This window comes from Paroedura picta, chromosome 13 (assembly GCF_049243985.1).
Source record: "Paroedura picta isolate Pp20150507F chromosome 13, Ppicta_v3.0, whole genome shotgun sequence".
In the NCBI taxonomy this organism is placed as follows: Eukaryota; Metazoa; Chordata; class Lepidosauria; order Squamata; family Gekkonidae; genus Paroedura; species Paroedura picta.
The window spans coordinates 10,101,213-10,126,358 of NC_135381.1; the positions used below are offsets into that span (position 1 = coordinate 10,101,213).

The 25,146-nt window shown below is 47.7% G+C and overlaps 1 protein-coding gene across 1 annotated transcript in view; it reads right to left on the minus strand.

Annotated features, from left to right (window-relative positions):
* The window catches only part of LOC143823103 (immunoglobulin lambda-1 light chain-like), a 134,232-nt gene extending 129,052 nt beyond the window's left edge, over nucleotides 1-5,180 (minus strand). Inside the window, exons 1-2 of the mRNA XM_077309022.1 lie at nucleotides 5,080-5,180; nucleotides 4,659-4,953 (exon numbers count right to left, since the gene is read on the minus strand). Of these exons, the coding sequence (XP_077165137.1) occupies nucleotides 4,659-4,953; nucleotides 5,080-5,125 (341 nt within the window). The 5' untranslated portion in view covers nucleotides 5,126-5,180. The remainder of the gene's footprint in view (nucleotides 1-4,658; nucleotides 4,954-5,079) is intronic.
* Nucleotides 5,181-25,146: the final 19,966 nt, after the last annotated feature.

Consider the following 25,146-nt stretch of genomic DNA (forward strand, 5'->3'; position numbering starts at 1 on the left):
AAGGGGAAGGCCTGTGCTTGGGGGCTGGGCATTGCCTCACTTTCTTGCTTTTTTGTACTGCTCCATCTCCTGTAGAAGAGCTCCTCCAAGAGGTGAAAATCCACAGTGATTTGGACCAGGGTCATCCCTTCTAATGTTAACTTCCCCACCCCTTCTAGCCAATGATTTTTTAATACTGAAAACCTGATTCCTGAATGACTAGTAGAAAGACGTCATGCCCTTCCACCCACTCCACTTGATCTGGAGACCTGGACCTTTTCTGCATGATGGATAAGCTGATGAAAACTCACTAAATACATCGTTGTTTTTCTGATCTCTGCACAGAAGAGTTAATTTACTCCACAAAACTGATTTTGCTCTGCATGGTGAACTGCCTCTTCAGTGCTTTAAGCGTCTTTTAAGTGTTGTTTCTGAAAGATGCTTTTCACCGATTCATTTCTCTCCTGCCTGCCTCAGACAGGCTACTAGCCATGCAGAGAAGATCTTTAGTTATGCAGATTAGTGACTGCATTAGAGAACAAAGCGGAGTTGGGAAAACTATGAATTGGTTCATGCAGGGAGCATTGTGATGTAGTTTTTCAACAGACTATATTCAATGCTGAACAACGATTGTAATATAATAAAGCGGTCTAAACTGGTTGTTTTTAAAACTGTTTTATTTGGCTCCATGCAGAATACCTCCTGGTGGAATGGGTATGAGAGGTTTACCTTTGCTTAAGACTATGCTCCATCCTCCACTGACCCTTGCCTGGGACTGTGGTCCCACCGGACTAACTAGACTGCTTGAAGGGAAGAAAAAAGAAGAATGTAGTTGAAAAACGGAACCAAGAAGCAGCAGTTCTGCAGTTCTGCAATATGCCACAGTCTCTCCCGAGACCTGGTTTGGGAATGCATCCAAATCACACAACATCACACCACACAGGTTTTTGCATAATGATGTTTCATAGCTCAGTGTGGGATCGGCTTTTTGGACTGTGCAAGGGGGCGACTGGACAGCACTGATCACCTGCTCTGAGAAGATTTCGGAATCCTCTCTCAGGAAAGGAAGAAGGTTTTTGTCTCACCACCGTGAAGCTGGGTACCACTGGTGTCCCACTTAGCACAGTAATAATCTGCTTCATCATCGCTCTGGATATTAGCAATGGTCAAATAGCCAGTGTTGCCAGGCTGCGAGGCTGTGAACCGATCCGGGATCCCTTCTCCCCGGCTGCCTCCTGCATAGTGGACATAGCGAGGGGCATGGCCAGGCTTCTGTTGAAACCAGTAAATAGCATAGGAATCCTTGACTGCAGCGCAGGAGAGTTTTGCCGTCCCTCCCAACGACACCGATTCTGAGGCAGGCTGAACCCACGGAGTCTGCGAACTGACACCTTGACGAAAAAGAGAACACAAAATGAACAGCCTTGCTATGTTGCCCATGCTCTCATGGCTGTGGGTTTATGAGACACACAACACACAAATAGCTTTCTGGTTGAAGTTCGTAGATTACACCTTTACCTGAGTGGTAACTGAGGAACCCAAGGAGAAGCAAGATCCCAGACATGGTGGAAAGCAAAACAATGTTGATGCTCAACAAAAAAGGATAACTAGTGAGGCTTCTGGCCTTTGATTTTAAATGCCCCGAAGGTTCAAGAATTTGTCATGCAAATTTGTTCAGGTGTAATGCCTTTGCTAGAAAGGCGCACCTCCACTGACAAGCTGGGGTATTTCAGACAGGAGAGGAACTCGAAGGGAGATCTGCATACAGGATATTTCAGGTTAAAGCACAGAAGTTGTCCTTGCTTTGTCCAGAATAAAAAGATGTTGCAGTAGTTTAAGTAACAAGAGCAAAGACTGACCTGGGGGAATTGAGGGTGGAATGCAGCAATATATTTATGGCAGCCAGTGTTACTCCAAGGGTGGAGCAGTTTGTAGGAAAGAATCAAAAGTATGAGTAGAGTGAATGATACCTCCCATAACACCTCCTTCTGGCCTTTATTTCCTGCTCCCAGGTGTTGACCTTTAAACCATTGGCCATTGCCAGCAAGGTCCCCTCTCCTCCCCTTGGGTGCAGGGCTTGTGTTATTTCACCTATGTATTTTTATATTGTATTGGTATGTCCTTTTAATGGAGGTTTTAATGGGATTTTTAATGAGGACCTTGTGACCTGCCACGAGCCATTGTATGGGAGTGGCAGGATATACATCACTTGAATGAATGAATGAATGAATGAATGAATGAATGAATGAATGAATGAATGAATGAATGAATGAATGAATGAATGAGAGCACTTAGAGCTTCAGATCAGCATCTGCCCAGGGTCCTTGGTCCAAAGGATGTGAAATTGGCCCTGGCCTCAACCTGGTGACAGGACCTTAATCAGTTCTGCAGGGCCTGTAAGACAGGGTTTATGGTCAAAGCCTAAAATAACATCTACCAAGAAATGTCTGGTCTCACCGCTGGGAGGACGGGAAGAGTTGGATAACCAGATCCTGGCCAAACCACCCCTACCAAACCACCCCTGGGGAGGGTGTATTAGTAATAATTGTAAATTTTAACTTTGCGTATGGTTTTATTGTTGTTACCTACCCTGAGCGATACAGAACGGCGGGATAGAAATTTAAAAATATTATGGTTGTGGTTGGAGGCCGATTGGTGAGAGGTAAGAGAGGGAGTCCCCATTCTAGAAAGACTATGCTTCATCTGACGAAGAGTGTTTGCACTCAAAAGCTCACACCTTGAATAAATCTTTGTTGGTCTTAAAGGTGCCCCTGGACTCTGATTCTATTGTGCTGCTTCAGACCAACAAGGCTACTCATTTGAATCACTCTAGAAAGGAACAGTGAGGGTTTTGACTCAGTTCCTCATTCGCTTTTATCACCGTGGAACTGGTTTGTACTCGAATACCATTTAACACAGTAATAATCTGCCTCGTCCTCAGCCTGGACTCCAGTGATTGTTAAGTAGCCGATGTTTCCCGAGACAGAAGCTGTGAACCGGTTGGGAATCCCTTCTCCCCTGCTGCATTCTACGCAGTGAACAAAGCGGGGGGGGCTGGCCAGGCTTCTGTTGATGCCAGTAAACGTAGTTCCCATCATTGATTATTGTGCAGGAGAGTTTTGCAGTCGCTCCCAGGGACACAGATTCTGAGGCAGGCTGAATCGAAAGGGGCTGTAAATCGACACCTTGATAAAACAGAACACAGAAAATGTACCAGCTTACTAGATTTCCCATGCGCTCTGAATTATGTCTTTACTAGGGACAAAGCCCGTTGCACCCAGGAATGCAACGGGCACTAGGACCCATGCCTGCACTGTTCTCATACTGTATAAACAGCGTTTCTGTCAAACTCCCTAAAGTTAGGACCCCACCTCTTTACCTGAGTGGTAACTGAGGAGCGTGAGGAGAAGCAGGATCCGGCCCATGTTGCAAATCAGTCTGAGGCTCTTCCCCAGACAGAAAAGACATCAAGCAAGAGCACTCTCCTTCTTTTTGAAGTGACCCAAGATTTCAAAAATGGCCGTTCATGCAAATTTGTTCACGGGTCCTGGCGTTGCTAGAAGGGGACACCTCCGTTGATGAGATGTCACCTTTCAGACAGGCCAATAAACCTAGAATATTTGCATAAAGGGAGTTTCATTTTAAATAAAAAGGCTCCTTGCTTGTTCCACAATGAAAGGGATGCCGGAGTAGGACAACTCACACAAATGGTCAAGTAGGAAAGACTGGTCTGGGGTATGAAGGTGGATTGTAGCAATATATATACATCTCGGGGGTAACCCTGGGAGTTTGTAGGAGAGAATCAGAGGGCAGGAACTGTAGTTACATTCTCCCCGATAACACCTCATTTGAGCAGGGGAAGATTAGCCATTAAGGCCAGGGGGGACTGTCCTGGTGGGCCAATGGCCCGGGGCTTCCTGAATGGGCCACCACTGCGAGAGGTGACACTCTCTTTGCCCAGACTGTCTCACACAAGGCAAAAATCTTCTTACCCTGATCTGGTTGGCCCTGGATTACCAGCCAAATCTTCCTCCTTTGGGGTCATGGCCAAGAAAGGATGGTGACCATTTTTTCAGGGCAGTTTTGGCACGCTAGACCTCCCCTGCCTGCAGACCCTTATCTTCTGTAGCCAACATATTTCTGATTTCAGTTTGGTGGAGCTACACACGATTAAAAATCCACCTATTTTGTGTGTGTGTGTGTGTGTGTGTTAGTTAAACTCTAACTCTATGGCCTAGTGTAATAAAGTTTGATTTTGACTTTCAGGACCTGCCTCTCCACTGACAGCCAGCTGGCTGGTTTTGGTTGGGATTACCCCCTTCTCAAAAAAACCCAGGAAGAACACAGATCTTAAACAAAATATTCCTTGGTAACCCAGAAGTGAATTAGACACATCAGGGATGTTGGGTGGCTTTTTGAGGGCAAAACTCTATGGTAAAAGTTAAAACTCAGTTTGTACAAGATTGGGCACGGGTAGACTGATTTGTGCATGTTTGGCCCGGAGGTGCCCTTGTCTTGTAGAAGCAAGTAGATGTAGGTGGCTTTCGGGGGGCAAGTGTTCCAACTCTGTAACGGAGCAGCTTCCTGCTGCAACCTTCAATACGCTGGTGGTTTCCTCACTCTGCAGAGGTAGAGAGGAGGTTTTTGTCTCAGTTCCCCATCAGAGTTCACCGCTGTGCCACTGGCTACCACTGCTGTCCCAGGAAACACAATAATAATCGGCCTCATCTTCGGCCTGGACGTTACTGATGGTTAAGTGGCGATTGCTCCCGGAGCTGGAATCGGTGAACCGATCGGGGATCCCTTCTCCCCGGGAGCTGCCGTAGATGACGAAGTGAGGGCCTTGCCCAGGTCTCTGTCGAACCCAGTGGAAGTTACTAATGCTTCCACTGATAGTACAAGGGAGTCTGGCTGTTTGTCCCAGGGATTCAGACTGCGATGGAGGCTGAGTCAAAGAGGCCCCCGAACTCATACCTTTGTGGAGGGAAAAAGAAAAGGAAGAACCGTGACCTTGAGGCTCTCAAACAAGACCAGCCTTTCAGTCACACAGTGCAAGCAGTCTTTCTCCTAGCTCATAAACTCCGTCTTCCACTTCCTTACCTGAATAGCAAGCGAAAATGGCAAGCATCAACAATGTTGGAGCCATGAGGAGCTTCTTGAGGGCAGTTCTCTTGGGGAAGCAAAGAGGTCACTGGATGAGACATTTCCCCCTTCCCTTGTTAAACCCTTCTGAGCTGAACAGCCCCCCTCTCATGCAAATGCGGTGTAGAGTCATGCAAATGTGGTGCAGACTGGCATGTCTTTCATGGGGATATGCAAGACATGGACAAAAGGCAGACCCCATTGGCCGCATTTTCATGAGGAGAGACTTAAAACACAATGGAAATGACCAGAAGGAAAAGGGGACAATGGTAGAAGAACTCAATCTGGGTGTGAGAGACTTCGAATTCTAAATAAGCAAACTCTTTGAATTAAAGTTTCCCCATTAGAAATGCAAGCGTCTACATTGAAGGCATAGTCAGAACTGACTCACAAAGTATAGGGTAGAAGATATATAACTTCTATATATAGAAGTTCCCTCTCCTGGGAACTTGAACTAGGCACAGTTCAAAAGAAGTCATAATATGGAGATAACAATACAGGCATCAAGGAACAGGAAGATGTGGGGACTGAAGACACCAAACACGGAGGGAAATAGAGGGTATAAGGGAGAGGAGGTGAGGAATGTTTGGGGAGGTTGGTATGCATAAAATACAACAGCAGGAAATCAACATTGGGGTGTCAAAAGAAAGCAGCTGGGATAGAATCATAGAATCATAGAATCATAGAATCATATAGTTGGGAGGGGCCATACAGGCCATCTAGTCCAACCCCCTGCTCTACGCAGGATCAGCCCTAAGCATCCTAAAGCACCCAAGAAAAGTGTGTATCCAACCTTTTCTTGAAGACTGCCAGTGAGGGGAAGCTCACCACCTCCTTAGGCAGCCTATTCCACTGCTGAACTACTCTGACTGTGGATTTTTTCCCCCTTATATCTAGCCTATATTGTAGTTTAAACCCATTACTGCGTGTCCTTTCCTCTGCAGCCAATGGGAACAGCATCCTGCCCTCCATCAGGGCATACAGGGATACATCAGGGCATACAGGTCAGGCTAGATGGACACAGCAGAGATATAATCATGACAGAAATACATGGGGGATTTTGACACTGGGTCAGATCCAGGGCAGCCCAGAATCCTCTTGGGCATAACTAGGTTTATGACGACTTCATTTCTCTACACACGTAAGCAGAGTCCTGAAACTTAGGTGTACCTAATATGATCTTGCTTCTTTTTCTTCCATGTGTGTACAAACTAAAACACCTGGGCTGTTATAAGACAGGTTGAGTGCTCCCCCTAAGGGCGAAAACCCAGATAGCAAGAAAACCCAGATAGCCACAACAAACCCATGTGTTCTTTCAACAATACAGAAAATACCACAACCAAATTTAAGCATTTTTATTTCTCGATTGTGATGATATGTGTAATATTGTTTTGTATGCAGTATCAAAGGATTGCTATGTAGGGATTTGTAAATGGAAATCTCTTTTAAAGGGCCTGAGTAGTAGCTAATAATGAGGTATTTCCTATAGTTATGATCTAGTTTTTTATAATCATGTTGCATTGAGGATTTTACATTTGTTCTTATCATTATGGTGTGCATATGATAATGGTTACCCAAAGTTTTAGTTTGCTTATTTTTATTATGATGCGTTGGAAACTTATTGAGCAACGACTGATTGAGGCGCATGCATTCCGTTTATTCATTAAAATATTTACTTCCTGCTTTAAAATACTTAAAATTAAAATTGCGTTCAAAAGTGCATCAGGACCAAAAGCAATTCAAATATGCATGAAAAGCAACCTATTGTTTAGGACAATCATTACCCCAACTCAAAAGGCCCTTTAAATGGGATACCCCCCCCCCAAAAAAAGGGAAAAGACATTAACCATGACATGACTATGTGACTCAGAAGTGTCACCAGGGCTGTTCAGGTGGTATGTATCCATCTCATCCTCTTCTGATTCCAAATGTTCTTGCAGCCTCCCCCCCCAAAAAAAAACTGGGGACCAATGAGGTAAATCAACAGGGCTTCCACTGAGCAACTGCTGCCTACCCTGTGACTTCTGGTCAAACACACCTATATCAGATTGAGGTTTAGGTGGAACGGTTGAAACCACTGGAGTACAACAGCCCTGTAGGCTAGAACAGGGGTAGTTCTGTCAGGAGCTCATGGGAATTGTAGTCCATGGACATCTGGAGGACCACAGGTTGACTACCCCAGGTGGACACATTTCAGTGAAGGGGGTCGGGCCAGGTGAGAGGATGCTCCATCAAGATCTCCATGTTGCAGATGGGAACGGACAACGGGAGTGACTTACGACTTGTTACCGACATTTCTAATGTCCCAAGTGAACTCAGCTCCTGAGCGCTGTCCATGGGACTAACAGTCCCATCCTAAACCCGTCTGCAGGATTAAAAGGATTTTGTTTGAGAGAGAATGGATTTCTGAGTCTACTCAGAGGTGCGTCAAAGGCTTTCATGGCTGAAATCAAATGTTTATTTTCTTTTTTACAGGCTTTGTGGCCGTGATTTGGAAGTCGAAATATGTTTCTAGGTTGAGGGGGCTGTTTCTCTTCAGCTGTGTCTTTTTCTTTTTGTTTTATGCTCCATGTCAGCTCTGGAGTAGCCATTTGCGGCTCGAGCCAATCCAGAAGACTTAACGAGGAGCATCTCTGCTCCGGATTGCCTTGCTTATCGCCTTGAAACATGCTCACAATGGGTTGGCTGTGATCGAGTCAGCTTCGGGGGCAGAACGTCAAACGAAACTGTTTGAGGAAGACAGACTTCCCACTCTGAGAAGGGAGAGTGAAGGTTTTTGTCTCAGTTCCCCAGCAGACTTCATCACTGTGTACGTGTTGCTGTACCACATGCCACAATAATAATCAGCTTCGTCTTCAGCGTCGACATTCGTGATGGTTAAGTAGCCAGTGTTCCCGGAGGCAGAAGCAGTGAATCGATTAGGGATCCCAGCTCCCCTGCTGCTGCAGCCATTACAGTGCACAAATCGAGGGGCCTGCCCAGCTCTCTGCTGTTGCCAGAAAATGGTGTTCATGTTGCTGCTGACGATGCAGGAGAGTTTGACCGTTTGTGCCAGGGGCACAGACAGTGTAGGAGGCTGAGTCAAGGTCGGCTGGGGAGCGACACCTTTCCGAAAAGAAAAAGGAGAAAGCGTGACCCTGATCCACTTACTGTTCTCCCAAGATCGCAAAGGATTTTGTTTCGATTTTAAAACATACGCTATACAATGCAGTCTACAACAGTGGCTCTCAACCTTCCTAATGCCGCGACCCTGTAATATAGTTCCTCCTGTTGTGGTGACCCCCAACCCTAAAATTATGCAAGTGTTCTTTCACAGAAATTAAACCATAAACTGACCAATGGCGTGAAGATACATGGTTCATGATTGTGTATAAATTGTTTTTTTCCCCAGAGTTTCTCAGTTCAGTTCTGCCTTTTGTCCCACCATACCCATCTCGCTCTTTTCCTCTGCTCCAGAAAGACAAATGTTTTATCTCGATCTACCCGCAAGGCTGGTGTGGATGGTGACCCCCCGGCCAAGCTGCTTGCCCTGCCGCAACCCCTGTGAAAGGGTCGCTTGACCCCCCGAAGGGGTCCCGACCCCCAGGTTGAGAACCACTGGTCTACAATATATAAAATACAATTATGAAAAGTCCTGCACTTCCTTACCTGAGCAGTAACTGAGAAGGACAAGGAGAAACAGAGCGCTCAGCATGGTGAGTTCTCCAAAGCAGCTTCTCTTCAAGAGAGAGAGAGAGAGAGAGAGAGAGAGGCTGTCGGATGGGATGGTCCCCCCTCCTGGGTTATATCCTCTTGAGCTGAAGCAGCTCGGCCCCTTCATGCAAATGGCACCTCTGGGGAAAGAGCCCCTTAAAGCTTCATTTTCTCTCCCAAGAGGATGGGACTTCCTAGCAAAGCCAATAATTACAAGGGCAGATTTGCACGGAGGAAATTTTTTAAAGCAGTGAAAGTGAGGCAGTGATGCCATAATTCACAACACTCCCAGCTGATGGGAGATGCAGAAGAAGCACCATTTTCACATGTGGTGACAAGGACTCAGTGTGACTCGGTGGCTAAAAAGGCAAATGGGATTTGGAGTTGTATCAAACGGAGGATCGTGTCCAGATCATGGGAGGTAGCGAGTTTGGAGACGAAGATGTATGAGGAAAGGTTGGGGGAGTTTAGTCTGTTTAGCCAGGAGAGGAGGAGACAGAGAGTGGATCTGATAGCTATCTTCAAGTATTTAAAAGGCTGCCATACAGAGGATGGAGCAGAGTTGATCTCTCTCTCTGTCTCTCTCTCCCGAAGAAGAAGAAGAAGAAGAAGAAGAAGAAGAAGAAGAAGAAGAAGAAGAAGAAGAAGAAGAAGAAGAAGAAGAGTTGGTTCTTATATGCCGCTTTTCTCTACCTGAAGGAGGCTCAAAGCGGCTTCCAGTCGCCTTCCCTTCCCTCTCCCCACAACAGACACCCTGTAACGTAGGTAACCCTGAGAGAGCCCTGAGATTCCTGCTCGGTCAGAACAGCTCTATCAGTGCTGTGGCAAGCCCAAGGTCACCCAGCTGGCTGCATGTAGGGGAGTGCGGAATCAAACCCAGCTCGACAGATTAGAAATCTGCACTCCTATCCACTACATCAAACTTGCCCTGAAGGGATGGACCAGAACTAATGGGATGAAATTAATTCAAAGGACATTCCGTCTAAACATCCAGAAGAAGTTCCTGATAGTTAGAGCGGTTTTTCAGTGGAACAGGCTTCCTCGGGAAGTGGTGGGTTCTCCATCTTTGGAGATTTTTAAACAGAGGCTGGAGAGCCATCTGACAGAGAGGCTGATTCTGTGAAGGTTGCAGCTTGGCGGCTCCTGATTCGATCCTCCGAGTTTTTATCCCGGACAGTGCCCGCCCACTCTCCTCCCACTTAGCCGTTGCCTTTTATTTAATACCGTGGAGCGGTTTAAAGATTTGTTAAACATGTATCGCCCAATATGACTATATATGGTCATGATGACCCGCCCATACCTTCTAAAATGACCAATGATGGTCCTGGAGGGGGGGAGGAGGGGAGGGACCCTAAGTGGGCGTGTCCACAGCTCTGCCACCCAACTCTATTCTGCTTGATGGCGCCGCTTCTGGGGTTTCTCAAAGCCTGAAGATTGTTTCTGGGGTTTCTTAATGGTAAAAAAAGTTGTGAAAGGCTGGCCTAAGGTGAAGAGACCTTCTTTTCGCCCACCCATCCTCTCTTCGGTGCCTTGAGCTAGAGAATCTCTCGTTCATGAGCTTCTTGCTCTCTCTACCGGTGCCGTATAGCCTTTCCTTCCTTCTTTTCGCAGATGTTTTTGTCTCACATCCTCCAGTGTGTTCATCACCGTGGCTTACACATAGCTGCTGTCACTGCTGTAAGATCCTACACAATAATAAGTAGCCTCATCCTTTGCCAGAATATTGTTGATTGTTAAGTAAGCGACTTTTCTGGGGTCGTCCACGGAAGCGGAGAAGTTACCGGAGACCTCAGTTCCAAAGTTGGTCTCTCCAGAGCTGACTTTATGCCGCAGGATGAATTTGGGGCCCTTTCCCTCTTTTTGCTGATACCAGTCGAAGCCTCCAAATGTCGTGCCTGTTATGGTGCAAGAGAGTCGAGCCGGGTCTCCCAGGGGGGCTGACTGGAAAGGGGGCTGAGTGAGGGTGAACTGGGCCCGCGACCCTGAAAAGAAGGGAGAGGTCATCCTGTGAGTTCAACACATTTTTCTTAATGCTGAAGTTTTCAGAAAGGCAAGGAAGGGTGAGGAAGGCACCCTGTGCGAACCACAGGAGCATGAGGGAAACATTAAGAGATACCCGTCACCTGAGCAGTAAGAGGAAAGTGAGAGAAGCAGCAGAATCCACCCCATGGTGTAATATCTGGCTTCCAAAGGCACGAAAACCCTGGGGGTTGCTTTTGCATCCTCCGCCTTTAATACCCAGAGTTCCAGGCCACACCTTTTATGCAAATATACTGGTATTTCATTGGGCAGGAGCAAAGTAGACGGCTGCAGAACGCTGCAAGATCTATATGAAGAGCAGCTTTGGACCAGCTTTAGCACGCTTATTTTAGCTGCAGGAACATATTATTATTACCGTTTACCCCCCAGCAAGCTGGGTACTCATTTGACTGACCTCGGAAGGATGGAAGGCTGAGTCAACCTTGAGCCGGCTGCTGGGATTGAACTCCCAGCCTCATGGGCAAAGCTTCAGACTGCATGTCTGCTGCCTTACCACTCTGCGCCACAAGCTGCTGCTGCTGCTGATGTAGTGGTTTAGAGCAGTAGCTTCTAATCTGGAGAGCCAGGCTTGATTCCCCGCTCCTCCATATGCAGGCAGCTGGATGACATTGGGCCAGTCACATCTCGGATAGTGCTGTTCTCTCAGAGCTCTCTCAGCCTCCCCTCCCTCACAGGGTGTCTGTTGTGGGGAGAGGAAGGGAAGGCGACTGTAAGTCCCTTTGACTTCTTTGGGTAGTGAAAAGCAGGGTATAATAACCAACGAGTATTATTATTTATTGCAGGGAAGACTGGCCAGGAACAGAAGGAGAGGGCATTCTTCACAAAAAATGAAAAGGAGTGTTATTGTTATTCTGTCTTCAGGATACATTGGAAGAGAGGAGAACTCTCCATGCTTTTTGCGGTCCCACTGGAGGGAAAAGAAGGGGGTATGAAAGAAGTCAATGACCTGTACAGTGTGGAAGGAGAGCCATTATTTAAAAATTTAAATAAGCAGAACAGTAACAACAACAACAAAAACAACAGCAACCTACAAACAACAGCAACCTACAAACAAACAACAACCTACAAAAAGAGGCAGTTTGAATAGCTCTGTTTGGTCCATGCTCAATAGGGCTTTACTTTTACCCCACAGCTGCAGGTCATTTCTGTCCCCAGCCACATTCCTCAATGCTAGGTCACCATCTCCCCCTAGTGGTGAAGACTGGGATATCATGTTGTTTGTTTGCAATCTTATGATTCCCAACCCTATTATCTTCACAGCAACCCTGTGTGGTAGGGCTATGCTGAGAGAAAGAGTGACTGGCCAAGGACTATGCTTTGAGCTTCCCAGTTGAGGGACAATTTGGGCCCAGGTCTCCCAAATGCGAGCTGGGTTCTGAGACTGGATGAGGTCCACTGAGGTAAAAAATTGCACCAAACGGACAGGGTTCTATCTCTGTGCTTAAAGGAGCATGGAAGATCAGGAAAAATAAATACTTTATTAAGCCATTTTCTGCCTCCGTTCATGCCACAGGTGCAGCCAGGGAAGGGTTATCTGTTATGATTTAATCCCAAAATGGAGCAGCATCTTTCCCTGAAGGCCAAAGGGAGATGAAAACCAAGACGTAGGAGGAAAGTTTGGGGGAGCTTGGTCCATTTAGCCTGGAGAAGAGAGGACTGAGAGGGGATTTGATAACCATCTTCAAGTATTTAAAAGGCTGCCACATAGAGGATGGAGCACAGGTTGTTCTCTCTTGCCCCGGAGGGACAGACAAGAACCAATGGGATGAAATTAATTCAAAAGAAATTCGGTCTAAATATCAGGAAGAAGTTCCTGACAGTCAGAGCGGTTTCTCAGTGGAACAGGCTTCCTCGGGACGTGTTGGGTTCTCCATCGTTGGAAATTTTTAAACAGAGGCTGGATAGCCATCTGACAGAGAGGCTGATGCTGTGAAGGCTCAAGGAGGTGGCAGGTTACAGTGGATGAGCAATAGGGCTGTGAGCATCCTGCATGGTGCAGGGGGTTGGACTAGATGACCCAGGAGGTCCCTTCCAACTCTATTATTCCATGATTCTATGATTCTATGATTCTGAGAGCAAGTATCTGTTGCAGAGTGAATGTATGCCACACACACTGTGAGGGGAAAGGGAGAAGGTTTTTGTCTCAGTTCCTCATCAGGTTTGACCACAGTGATACTTCCATGCGCTGCTATCATACCACATGCCACAGTAATAATCGGCCTCGTCTTCAGGTTGGGTGTTCGTGATGGTTAAAGAGCCGACGTTCCCAGAATCCGTGGCAGTGAACCTGGCCGGGACCCCGTCGCCCCTGCTGTAACCTGCACACTGGATGAAGCTGGGTTTCTGCCCAGATCTCTGTTGTACCCAACATATATAGTTTTTGTCACTGCTGGCCGTGCAGGAGAGTTTCACCGTCTGTCCAGGAGCAACAGACTCTGAGGGAGGCTGAGTCAACGTAGGCTGTGAACTGGCACCTTGAGGAAAAAGGGGAAAGCGTAACTTCACAAACGATTGCAACAGCATCTCTTTCTATATGCAAAGTGGGAATAGCTTTGCTCGAAACCAATGCAAAAGGAATTCCTGGGCCCCTTACCTGACCAGTAACTGAGAACTGTGAGTAGAAATAGGGCCCAGACCATGATGAGAGTCAAGAGGGAGTCTGAATGGGTGAAGGAAGAGAGAACTAGACAAGACCGTCTCCTTCTTCTTTAAGACCTTCCTGAAGACTGAGGACTAGCCCTGTGATGCAAATGCCTTCACGGCAGCCCCAATTTAATAGCAGCAGTCCACCTCCAAGAAGGAGGTGGGGCTATCCTAGTCAGACCAATGGGACTGCTGCAAATTTGCATGATGTTTCCACCTTAATACTTAGGCGGAGATGGTTCCTTGTGTTGTCCAATCCAGCTTCTCTTGCCCCCCCCCCTCCCCGCATTCACCTGATACCAGGGTTCAAACCCAGCTGGAGATAAGGGACTAGAAAAACTGAATTTTATGGAGGATGAGTTGCCAAGACAGAATGACTGACACAATGAGGGTGAGCTGTCCGTTTTCTACCTTCTTCTCTGTTCCAAAGGCCTTTGACCTGGCCTTAACCAGCATCACAGGGAAGAAGAAGAAGAAGAAGAAGAAGAAGAAGAAGAAGAAGAAGAAGAAGAAGAAGAAGAAGAAGAAGTTGGTTCTTATATGCCGCTTTTCTCTACCCGAAAGAGGCTCAAAGTGGCTTACAGTTGCCTTCCCTTTCCTCTCCCCACAACAGACACCCTGTAAGGAAGGTGAGGCTGAGAGAGCCCTGAAATGACCGAAGAAGAAGAGTTGGTACTTATATGCCGCTTTTCTCTCCCCAAAGGAGTCTCAAAGCAGCTTACATTCGCCTTCCCTTTCCTCTCCCCACAACAGACACCTGTGAGGGAGATGAGGCTGAGAGAGCCCTGATATTCCTGCTCAATCAGAACAGCTTTATCAGTGCTGTGGCGAGCCCAAGATCACGTAGCTGGCTGCATGTGGAAGGGCAGGGAATCGAACCTAACTCAGCAGATTAGAAGTCTGCCCATCTAACCGCTACAGTGGACCTGGGTTCCTCTGGGCTTCTGCATGTTGCCATTAGTTTTTCTTGGCTTGCAAAAGTGCCCTATCGCCTTCAATTTCCACTGCAAATATTCTCTGTTTTGACTTCTGTTGGCTTGGCACATTTGCATGTAGTTCTACTGGGGTTACTGGGGTTGCAATAGTTCTGTTGGACCTGCTGTTGGTTCTGAATTATTGCTACTTGCAAGCATGGATTTTGTGCCCTGGAAATATATTGCTGGCTTGTTTGTGAGGTTTTATTTTCCATTCCCCCCCCCCATGGGAAATATAGAACAGCTGGAGGCATCTTGTTCAGGTCCTCATAGAATTGGGCCCCTTTGTTCAATCAACTTGAAAATTAGCGGGGGGGGGGGTGTTAAAGGACAGGCACCAGTAACTCTCAAGGAACTTTTGGTGCATGTACCTTTCAAAACTACCACCCAGATTCCCAGAAAGTTTCCCATGGTTCATAATGGACCAAAAAAAATCAGAAACCTAGAGGGGAAAACTGAATCGAAATGCCATATCTGTAGCTGGAATTTGGGAGTATCAGAAAAATGGATATATTCCCAATCCAGTACACTCAAACCCAAAAAGTAATATTTTTGTATGGCCCTGCCTTTCACTCCAAATTTTCTTCAAATAATGATAATATATAATGAGCTTGAGCCTCTTGTGGCGCAGAGTGGTAAGGCAGCCGTCTGAAAGCTTTGCCCATGAGACTGGGAGTTCAATCCCAGCAGCCGGCTCAAGGTTGACTCAGCCTTCCATCCTCCCGAGGTCGGTAAAATGAGGACCCAGCTTGCTGCTGGGGGGTAAATGGTAATGACTGGGGAAGGGAATGGCAAACCACCCCGTATTGAGTCTGCCATGAAAACGCTGGAGGGCGTCACCCCAAGGGTCAGACATGACTCGGTGCTTGCACAGGGGATTCCTTTCCCTTTACCTTTTTATAATGAGCTTGTTCTGTATTCCCCTTTCTGAAGCGACTTCCCAAGCTACTTGTGATCATTTCTAAAGTGGGTCATGGAGGTGGATCTGAGCTAACTGACCAGAGGGGGTGAGGGCCTGGGAGAAGGAAGCAAGAACAGAAGAGCTTCCTTTCCCTGTGATGACACTCTAGGATTAAAGACATTTCAGCCACCGTGTAACCCTTCGTAAATCATTACACTGGCGGGTGCGGTGTTGGTTCAGTTCTCCAAGGAGAAAGGCAGAAGGTTTTTGTCTCGGTTCCTCATCAGCTTTTACCACCGTGGAACACGCTACCCCCGCTGGGCCACATGTAACAGTAATAATCGGCCTCGTCTTCAGGCTGGGTGTTCGTGATGGTTAAAGAGCCGACATTCCCAGAATCAGTGGCAGTGAACCTGGCCGGGACCCCGTCGCCCCTGCTGTAACCTGCACACTGGATGTAGCGGGGTTTCTGTCCAGATGTCTGTTGAACCCAGCAGATGGTGTTTTTGTTACTGCTGGCCGTGCAGGAGAGTCTCACCGTCTGTCCAAGAGCAATAGACTGTGAGGGAGGCTGAGTCAAAGTAGTCTGTGAAATTGCACCTTTATGAAAAAGAATAAAGGAGGGAAAGGGAAAAAATTGGACAGATTCATCTCCAAGATTGCACCAATATTATATCATCTTATTATTAATCCCTTTCCTCTCAGCCTACTCAGCTGAAGCCTTCTGAAATTCTAGACCCTCACCTGACCAGAAACCGAGAAGTGTGAGGAGACACAAGGCCCAGGCCATGGTGAGAGTCAAACGTGAGCCTGAATGTGTGAGGTGAAGGCGTGTCTAGCAGGGGCTGTTGCCTTCTTTCTTAAACCCCCCCAAAACAAAGAGGGATAAGCTCATGCAAATTTCTTCACACTGATTGGCTTGACTTTAAAATGGCCCACCTCCCTGAGAAAACTCATCAGTTTCCTGCTTGGCTTCATGATCCAGGTGCATGCTTGGTGGAGCTTTTCCAGAACGTGCTAATGGAAATAAATTTAGTGGAAGAGTGAAGAACACCGCCCCCTCCAGGCCATAGTAGGTTCAGCAGGCATTAGATAATGTGTTCCTTTTACCATGCAATTTTGAGTGAATTTGGGGCATCCCATTTTAGCAGTGGCTTCCTTTGCACCCACATTTTAGGGTGGCTTCCTTTGCACCCACACTGAGGAAAGTGTCAAGCATCCCTGACTTCCCACTGACTCCCCACTGCAAATGACCCCTTGCCCCATATTATCCTGCGTTGAGCAGGGGGTTGGACTAGATGGCCTGTATGGCCCCTTCCAACTTTATGATTCTATGATTCTATTACGATTCCAAGTGAAGACATTGAAAATGTACAAATTGCCAGAAAGGGGCGGGAAAGAGCCAATTCATTTTCAATTTATTAGACAGGAAACGCGGAGGATGAATTGGGCTGCTTGGAGGACATTATTGGGGACACGGAGGCAGAGTGCATCTTAATGAGGTGTAAGATTGTAGAACTGGCTGGGTTGATTCTCTGAGCCGGAGTGAGCAGGAAGGACCAGGAAGAATATGTACATTTGGACTGACCAATTTCCTGCGTGGCTTCATGTTCCAGACGCAAGCCTGGTGGAGCCTCTCCTAAATGGGACAATAGTGACAAATTTGGGGGAAGATTGAAGAACACCGCCCCCTCTGGGCCATAGTAGGTTCAGCAGGCATTAGATAATGGGTTGCTTTTACTACGCAATTTCAAGTGTATTTGAGGCACCCCATTTTAGCAGTGTTTGCACCCACACTTTTCCATGACTGAAGGTCAGGATCTTGGGAGTGATTCCCCACTCCTCCACAAGGTTCTCTCAGACCTCTCTCAGCTTTGCATACCTACTAAGGGAAGCAGTTGTAAGCCACTTTGAGATGCCTTCGGATAGTAAAAAGAGGGGTACAGAGAAACCCAGCTCTTCTTCTATGAGATCTCTGGGACAGCAGATTGAGCAGCTGAATAAAAAAACACACACACACACCCTCACATTGTGTGAGGTGCCGTCGTCTTAGCTGACTTTGGGTAAGCCCATAGGGATTTCAAGGCTAGATGCATTCAGAGATGGTTTGTGGTTGCAGAGGGACCCTGGACTGCCATGGTGTTCCCCATCAGAAAATTAACCAGGGCAGATGGTGCTTGGCTTCTGAGATCTGATACGATCAGGCCAGCCTGGGCAGGATGGTGTGCAGCCAAGTTTTTTGTCTCGGTTCCCCATCTGCTTTTACCACCGTGGAACACGCTACCCCCGCTAGGCCACATGGCACAGTAATAATCAGCCTCGTCTTCAGGCTGGGTGTTCGTGATGGTTAAAGAGCCGACGTTCCCAGAATCAGTGGCAGTGAACCTGTCCGGGACCCCGTCGCCCCTGCTATAACCTGCACACTGGATATGGCGGGTTTTCTGTGCAGACGTCTGTTGAACCCAGCAGATATAGTTTTTGTTTCCGCTGGCCGTGCAGGAGAGTCTCACCGTCTGTCCAGGAGCAACAGACTGTGAGGGAGGCTGAGTCAAAGTAGTCTGTGAAATTGCACCTTTACGAAAAAGAATAAAGGAGGGAAAGGGAAAAAAATGGGATGGATTCATTTTGTGTCGTCTACAAGATTGCACCAATATTATCTTGTTTTAATAGTAATCATTTTCCTCTCAGCCTTCTCAACTTAAGCCTTCTGAGCTTCATCAACCTTACCTGACCAATAACCGAGAAGTGTGAGGAGACACAAGGCCCAGGCCATGCTGAGAGTCAAAGGTGAATCTGAATGTGTGAATTAAGGTGTATCTAGCAGAGGCCTTCAGCTTCTTTCTTAAAACCCTAAAGAAGCAAAGAGGGATCTGCTCATGCAAATATCTCCACAGCTATTGGCTTTACTTAGAGATGGCCCACCTCCCTCAGGAGGTGTGACACTCTGGCCTGGCCAATGGCCCGAGAACAGATTTACCTGACATGTTTTGAGATGGTGTTGAGCACACTTTGTCCTTCTCATCAGCCAGCTGACATAGATTCTCCTACATGCTGGGCTGAGGGAACTGTCTCCCCCAGAGCAGAGGACACACAGTAATGGGTTTAAACTACAAGTACAACGATATAGGCTAGATATCAGGGGGGGAAATTTCACAGTCAGAGTAGTTCAGCAGTGGAATAGGCTGCCTAAGGAGGTGGTGAGCTCCCCCTCACTGGCAGTCTTCAAGCAAAGGTTGGATACACACTTTTCTTGGATGCTTTAGGATGCTTAGGGCTGATCCTGCGTAGAGCAGGGGGTTGGACTAGATGGCCTGTATGGCCCCTTCCAACTCTATGGTTCTATGATTCTAACTTGATTTCATCCTCAAAATAACCCTGTTAGGTTGGTTATATGAGCCTCTTGTGGCGCAGAGTGGTAAGGCAGCTGTCTGAAAGCTCTGCCCATGAGGCTGGGAGTTCAATCCCAGCAGCCGGCTCAAGGTTAACTCAACCTTCCATCCTCCCGAGGTCAGTAAAATGAGTATCCAGCTTGCTGGGGGGTAAACGGTAATGACTGGGGAAGGCACTGGCAAACCACCCCATATTGAGTCTGCCATGAAAACACTTGAGGGCGTCACAGTCAGACATGACTCGATGCTTGCACAGGGGATACCTTTACCTTTACCTTTAGGTTGGTTATGGAGAGGGAGGGAGGGAGAGAGGTCCAACACCATCCAATCAGCTTCACAGATGAGTGAACCTCACTTTCTCAAGTGCTAATCTGTCATATGCTGTCTGGCTGCAGAGGTTCGTTGAGATTCAGCCAGATTCAAAGGTGTTTCAAACTGACAGGGGTTTCGTCTCTGTGCTTGAAGGAGTGTGAAGGCTCCGGAAAATATACATATTTTACTGAACCGCTTTCTGCTTCACTTCATGCCACAGGTGCTGGTCAGGGAAGGGTTAGGTATGCTATTTTAGCATGGAGCAGCACCTCCCCCTGCAGACCAAATCATGGAATAGCAAGTATTTGTTAGTGTATACCAGGGGTAGTCAAACTGCGGCCCTTTGTTTTTGTCGGTGATGAAGCCAGACTTCTTCAGTCTCTGCAGATTGCTTTTCCTCTTGTAGAAGGCTCGCAAGTGTGGGTCGTGGAGACTGTTGTATTTGGGTGCCATGACTTTGCAATAGGGATCGTTCAGGTCGAAACTGGGAGACGGCTGATAAAGCTGGAAGAGGGAGAGAGGCAGTGAAAGGACCACGGAGAGGTAACATCTCTTCGATCTAGTCCGGGGGTAGTCAAACTGCGGCCCTCCAGATGTCCATGGACTACAATTCCCAGGAGCCCCCTGCCAGCGAACGCTGGCAGGGGGGCTCCTGGGAATTGTAGTCCATGGACATCTGGAGGGCTGCAGTTTGACTACCCCTGGTTTATACTCTATTCCAGGCTTTCTCAACCCAGGTTTCGTGAAGCCCTGGGGTTTCTGGACGGCCCAGGAAGGACGGGAGTTAATTCATTTTTAATTTTTTTTTAAAAAATTGTTAAACATTTAATGGATGATATGACCATATATGGTCCTATGGACCCACCCACCCCTCCCAAAATGGCCAATGATGGGCCTAGAGGAGGTGGGAAGGGTGGGCGTGTCCACAGCTCTGCTTCCCAACCGCATTCTGCACGATCACACTTCTGGGGTCTCTCGAAGCCTGGAGAATGTCTCAGGGGTTTCCCACTGGTAAAAAAAAGTTGATAAAGGCTGAACTAAGCCTTTCTCTTCTTTGCAGCTTTATCACCCCGACAGCATTCAGCACAGGAAAGAACCCAGCTGCACTGTAGTGATTCTGGATTCTCCACCCTGGGGAGGAAGGTTTTTGTCTCAGTTCCCCATCAGACTCCATCACCGTGATGCTTCCAGCTGCTGCTGTCGTACCACATGCCGCAGTAATAATCACCCTCGTCTTCTGCCTGGACGTTCAAGATGGTCAAGTAGCCGACGTTCCCAGAGACGGAAGCCGTGAATCGATCCGGGATCCCTTCTCCCCTGCTGCCGCCAGCGTAATGCACATAGCGGGGGGCCTGCCCACCTCTCTGTTGATGCCAGTAAATTTCATACTGGGTGCCACTTACAGTGCAGGAAAGCTTGGCTGTTTGGCCCAAGGGCACAGACTCCGAGGCAGGCTGGACCCAACTTGGCAAGGAAGCGACGCCTTGACGAAAAAAGAAGAAGCAAAACCCATAAACCTACAGTCGTTTTCTCCAAAATAACACCAAAGCATCTTCCCGCCCATTGCAACCCCACCACACTGCTCGAGCTGGATAGCCCAGGCAAACGTGATCCTGTGAAATCTCGGAAGCTAAGAAGGGCCAGCCCTGGCTAGTACTTGGGAGGGTGACCTTCAAGGAATGCCAAGGTCATGACCAACCACCAGGTTATCCACATGCCACATGAGAAATAAAATAAGATACGCACAACGCAAATAGCTTTGCTGTTTGCCCTAAAATTGCTCTTTCGCGTCCTTACCGGCGCAGTAAGTGACGAATGCAAGGAAAAAGAGTTCCCGGGCCATGGTGAAATGGGGAGAAACCTGAGTTCCAGAGCTGAAAATACCTCACCATGGTCTCCCTGCATTGTTCTTTAATTGACCCTCATGCAAATGTCATTGCCTCCATTGGCTTGACGAGAAGCAGCGAACCACCAATGAGGAGATGGGGGGATGTGATGTCATGCCCGTAGAAACCATTTACACAAAGGGAAATCCTTGAAGAGAGAATCATTTGGGACAGGGGTAGTCAACCTGTGGTCCTCCAGATGTCCATGGACTACAATTCCCATGAGCCCCTGCCAGGATTTGCTGGCATTTGGTGGCAGGGGCTCATGGGAATTGTAGTCCATGGACATCTGGAGGACCACAGGTTGACTACCCGTGATTTGGGAGAACTGTGCTTCCTATGTGCAAACTCTGCTGATTCTGATTTCCTTTCGTGTTGTGTTAAATTGCTGTTGTCCTCTAAATTTAGCTCTCTGTGCTTGGGTTTTCATAATAGTAGTCCACTTAGACTGCTGTAGCTGGGCCTTCGTGACAGGTCTTTGAAAGCCTTTAAGGGATAAGATTCTTTGGACCTAGGGTAGACAACTCCCAGGTCAGGCCTGAAGATCTCCTGATATTCCAACCAGACTCCAGGCAATCGAAATCAGTTCCCCTGGAGAAAATGGCCACATTAGGTGGTGAACTCTATAGGTTTGCCCTCCCCAGGCTCTACCCCTCAAAATCCCCAGGTGCATGTATGGAGTAAACAGATTCCTGTTGATTCATTGCATCCATTACCACTGTGGCCCTACTGGTTTGACAGGCGTAGGTTTGGCACAGGCTCTCGCCAATAATTTAATGTTAACAAATGTGTGTGTGTGTGGGGGGGAAGCTGGACTATGCACTTTGCATGGGGGCAGCTAGCAGTGGGTGATCTCACTGAGGTTTATAGGGTGCATGCTCCTGCCCTGGAGATGCGATCTGGCTGAGGTCGCAATTCAATCCCTTCCAGTGCTCCAATTCAAAGGGTCTTGAGCCCAGAACAAATGATGAGGTAGGTGGGGCTGAGAGAGGCCAGATATTACTGAAGAAGAAGAAGAATTAGTTCTTATATGCCACTTTTCTCTACCCGAAGGAGTCTCCAAGCAGATTACATTTGCCTTCCCTTTCCTCTCCCCACAACAGACACCCTGTGAGGGAGGGGAGGCTGAGAGAGCCCTGATATTACTGAACAAGAAGAAGAGTTGGTTCTTCCATGCCGCTTTTCTCTACCCGAAGGAGTCTCAAAGGGGCTTCCATTCACCTTCCCTTCCTCTCCCCACAACAGATCCCCTGTGAGGGAGGGGAGGCTGAGAGAGCCCGGATATTACTGAAGAAGAAGAAGAAGAAGAATTAATTCTTATATGTCGCTTTTCTCTACCCGAAGGAGTCTCAAAGCGGCTTACAATCCCCTTCCCTTTCCTCTCCCCACAACAGACACCCTGTGAGGTGGGTGAGGCTGAGAGAGCCCTGATATTACTGAAGAAGAAGAGTTGGTTCTTATATGCTGCTTTTCTCTACCCAAAGGAGCCTGAAAGCGGCTTCCAATCTCCTTCTCTTTCCTCTCCCCACCACAGACACCCTGTGAGGTGGGTGAGGCTGAGCGAGCCCTGATATTCCTGCTCAGTCAGAACAGCTCTATCAGTGCTGTGACAAGCCCAAGGACACCCAGTTGGCTGAAGATTACAAACTCGGCTCTCCAGATTCCAAGTCAGCGCCCCTACACACTACACCAAGCTGGCTCTCCACAATGTCACCCTTTATGCTTTGAGCACAGAGTTTTTAGTGCTTTCGGTTTCCTGGGCCTTGGTCTTGGGAGGACAACTGAAGGATTTTGTCATAGTTCCTCATTGGGCTGTAGCTCTGTGGCGAATGAAATCACTCCTATGAGCAGCACAGTAATACTCGGCCTCGTCTTCGGCCTGGACGTTACTGATGGTCAAATAGCGATCGTTCCCAGAGCTGGAATCGGTGAATCGTCCGGGGATTCCTTCTCCCCGGGAGCTGCCGTAGATGACTAAGTGAGGGCCCTTGCCAGGTCTATGTCGAACCCAGTGGAAAGCATGAACGCTTCCGCTGACAATGCAGGGGAGTTTGGCCGTTTGGCCCAGGAATGCAGACAATATGGCAGGCTGAATGTAATTTTGCTGTGAATGGACACCTTTACAAAAAAAAGAGAGAGCAAACAACATGAATTGGACTCATTTCCTGTGCTCTTAAACACCCCAGAAAGTCATGCTTTCTTCTAGCAAATTCAAAACACAAGTAGTTTCCTAGTTCGTTCATGTTGAGTTAGTACTCCCCACAAATACCTGGAAAGGAACAGAGAAGGGTCACCAGAAACAGGGCCCAGGCCATGGTGAAAGACAAAAGGGGGGGGGGGTTTGAGCTCCCAAGACAGAAGGTATCTGGCTGGGGCCATCCCCGTCCTTTCTTAGCCCCTCTTAAGAACCTAAAAAGGGTCCCAGCATGCAAATGTCTTCATCCCCATTGGCTTGCAAGAAACAGGTCTCCTCCAATGAGGACATGTGACATCCTAGCCAGTCCGATGGGCAGGTCATTAATTTGCTTGGCATTTCTTTTCATGCTTGGAGGTTTCTCAATAAAGGTAGATATACTTTCAGAGGGTAGCGGGTTAGCTGAAGACTTAGTTTGGTGTAGTGGTTAGGAGTGCGGACTTCTAATCTGGCATGCCAGGTTCGATTCTGCGCTCCCCCACATGCAACCAGCTGGGTGACCTTGGGCTCGCCACGGCAGGGATAAAACTCTTCTTCTTCTTCTTCTTCTTCTCTTAGATTCAAGCCCAATAGCATCTTGGAGAACAACAAGATTTTCAAAGGACATGTAAACTTTTGAGCATCAAAGTTGAGACCTTCAGCAAATTGGTGGTGATGTAGTGACAGGACATGTACAGAGCTACCTGTGACCTTGGAAAGCACATTGGCTGGTTCTGCGGGGCAAAGGAAGACACAGGGGACGTTCTGCAGGCAGAAGTTGGAAAGGTCGGTTCTTGCCACAATTCCCACATGCAGGGAGTGGGTGGTTCCTGGCCTGATGTTGGCCCTGCAATTCTAGATAATGAAGCATCTGGATTGAAAGTCATCATCAGGACCGGAAATTGATAACCAAGTCGTGGCTTTCTCAGAGGGGCAGCAGGAAGTAGACATATGGAGAGGACATTAATGGTCTTGAATCTATTCATTTATTTCCTCACTTTCCTAAGGAGCTTTGGGCCGATTGCAGAATTCCCCCTGCTTCCATTTGATGTCCACAACAACCCTGTGAGATAGCTTAGGCAGAGAGAGAGTGACTGGTCCAAGACTATGCTTTGAGTTTCATAGGTGAGTGGTGATTTGAACCCAAGTCACGCTAACGCTAACTGGATATTGAGATTAGTTGAGGTTTATGTGATACAAAATTGCATCAAACTGACAGGGTTTCGTCACTGTGCCTGAAGGAGCATGAAGAATCCGGGGGGGGGGGGGGAGGAGAGGAAGAAGAAGAAAGAAAAAACGGTATATTTTACTAAACATTTTTCTGCTTCATTTCATGCACAGGTGCAAGGGTTATCTCTGTTCATTGGAGTCTAACATGGAGTAACATCTCCCCCTGCAGGCCAAAGGGCAGAAAAGCAAGCATCTCTTTTGGTATGCTCTCCATATGCACTCCTACCTCACACAGCAGGAAAGCTCCTTTGTGCGCGATCTTCTTGATAGGAACATGCTGTGTGAACAGAACAAAGCATGCATTTTTACCTGTACAAATACGGTAGGTAATTGTGCCGACAGGTGGCAACCAACTCACGTCGACCCCATGGGGGTCGATGTGAGTTGGTTGCCACCTGTCGGCACAATTTACCTACCGTATTTGTGCAGGTAGGGCGAAAAAGATGCACAGGAGTGGTGGGCTGTTTTCCTCCTCTGCAGAGCAGCACTGGTCTCCCTGGATGGTGTCCTACTCATGTTCTGACCATGGCTGACCACACTTAGCTTTAGTCTCCAATGAGATGGGACTAGTCTGGGCAGGGGTGCTACACAAATGTGTGTGTGTGTGTGTGAAGGGCCATCAAGTCACAGCTGACCTATGGCAACCCCGCTTGCAAGGTGAGAGAGGAGCAGAGGTGGCTGGCCATGGCCTTCCTCTGAAATCTTCCTTGGGGTTTCCCATCCAAGTACTAAACAGGGCTGACCTACTTAGCTTCCCTGCTGCCTTCCTTTCCACACAAACACA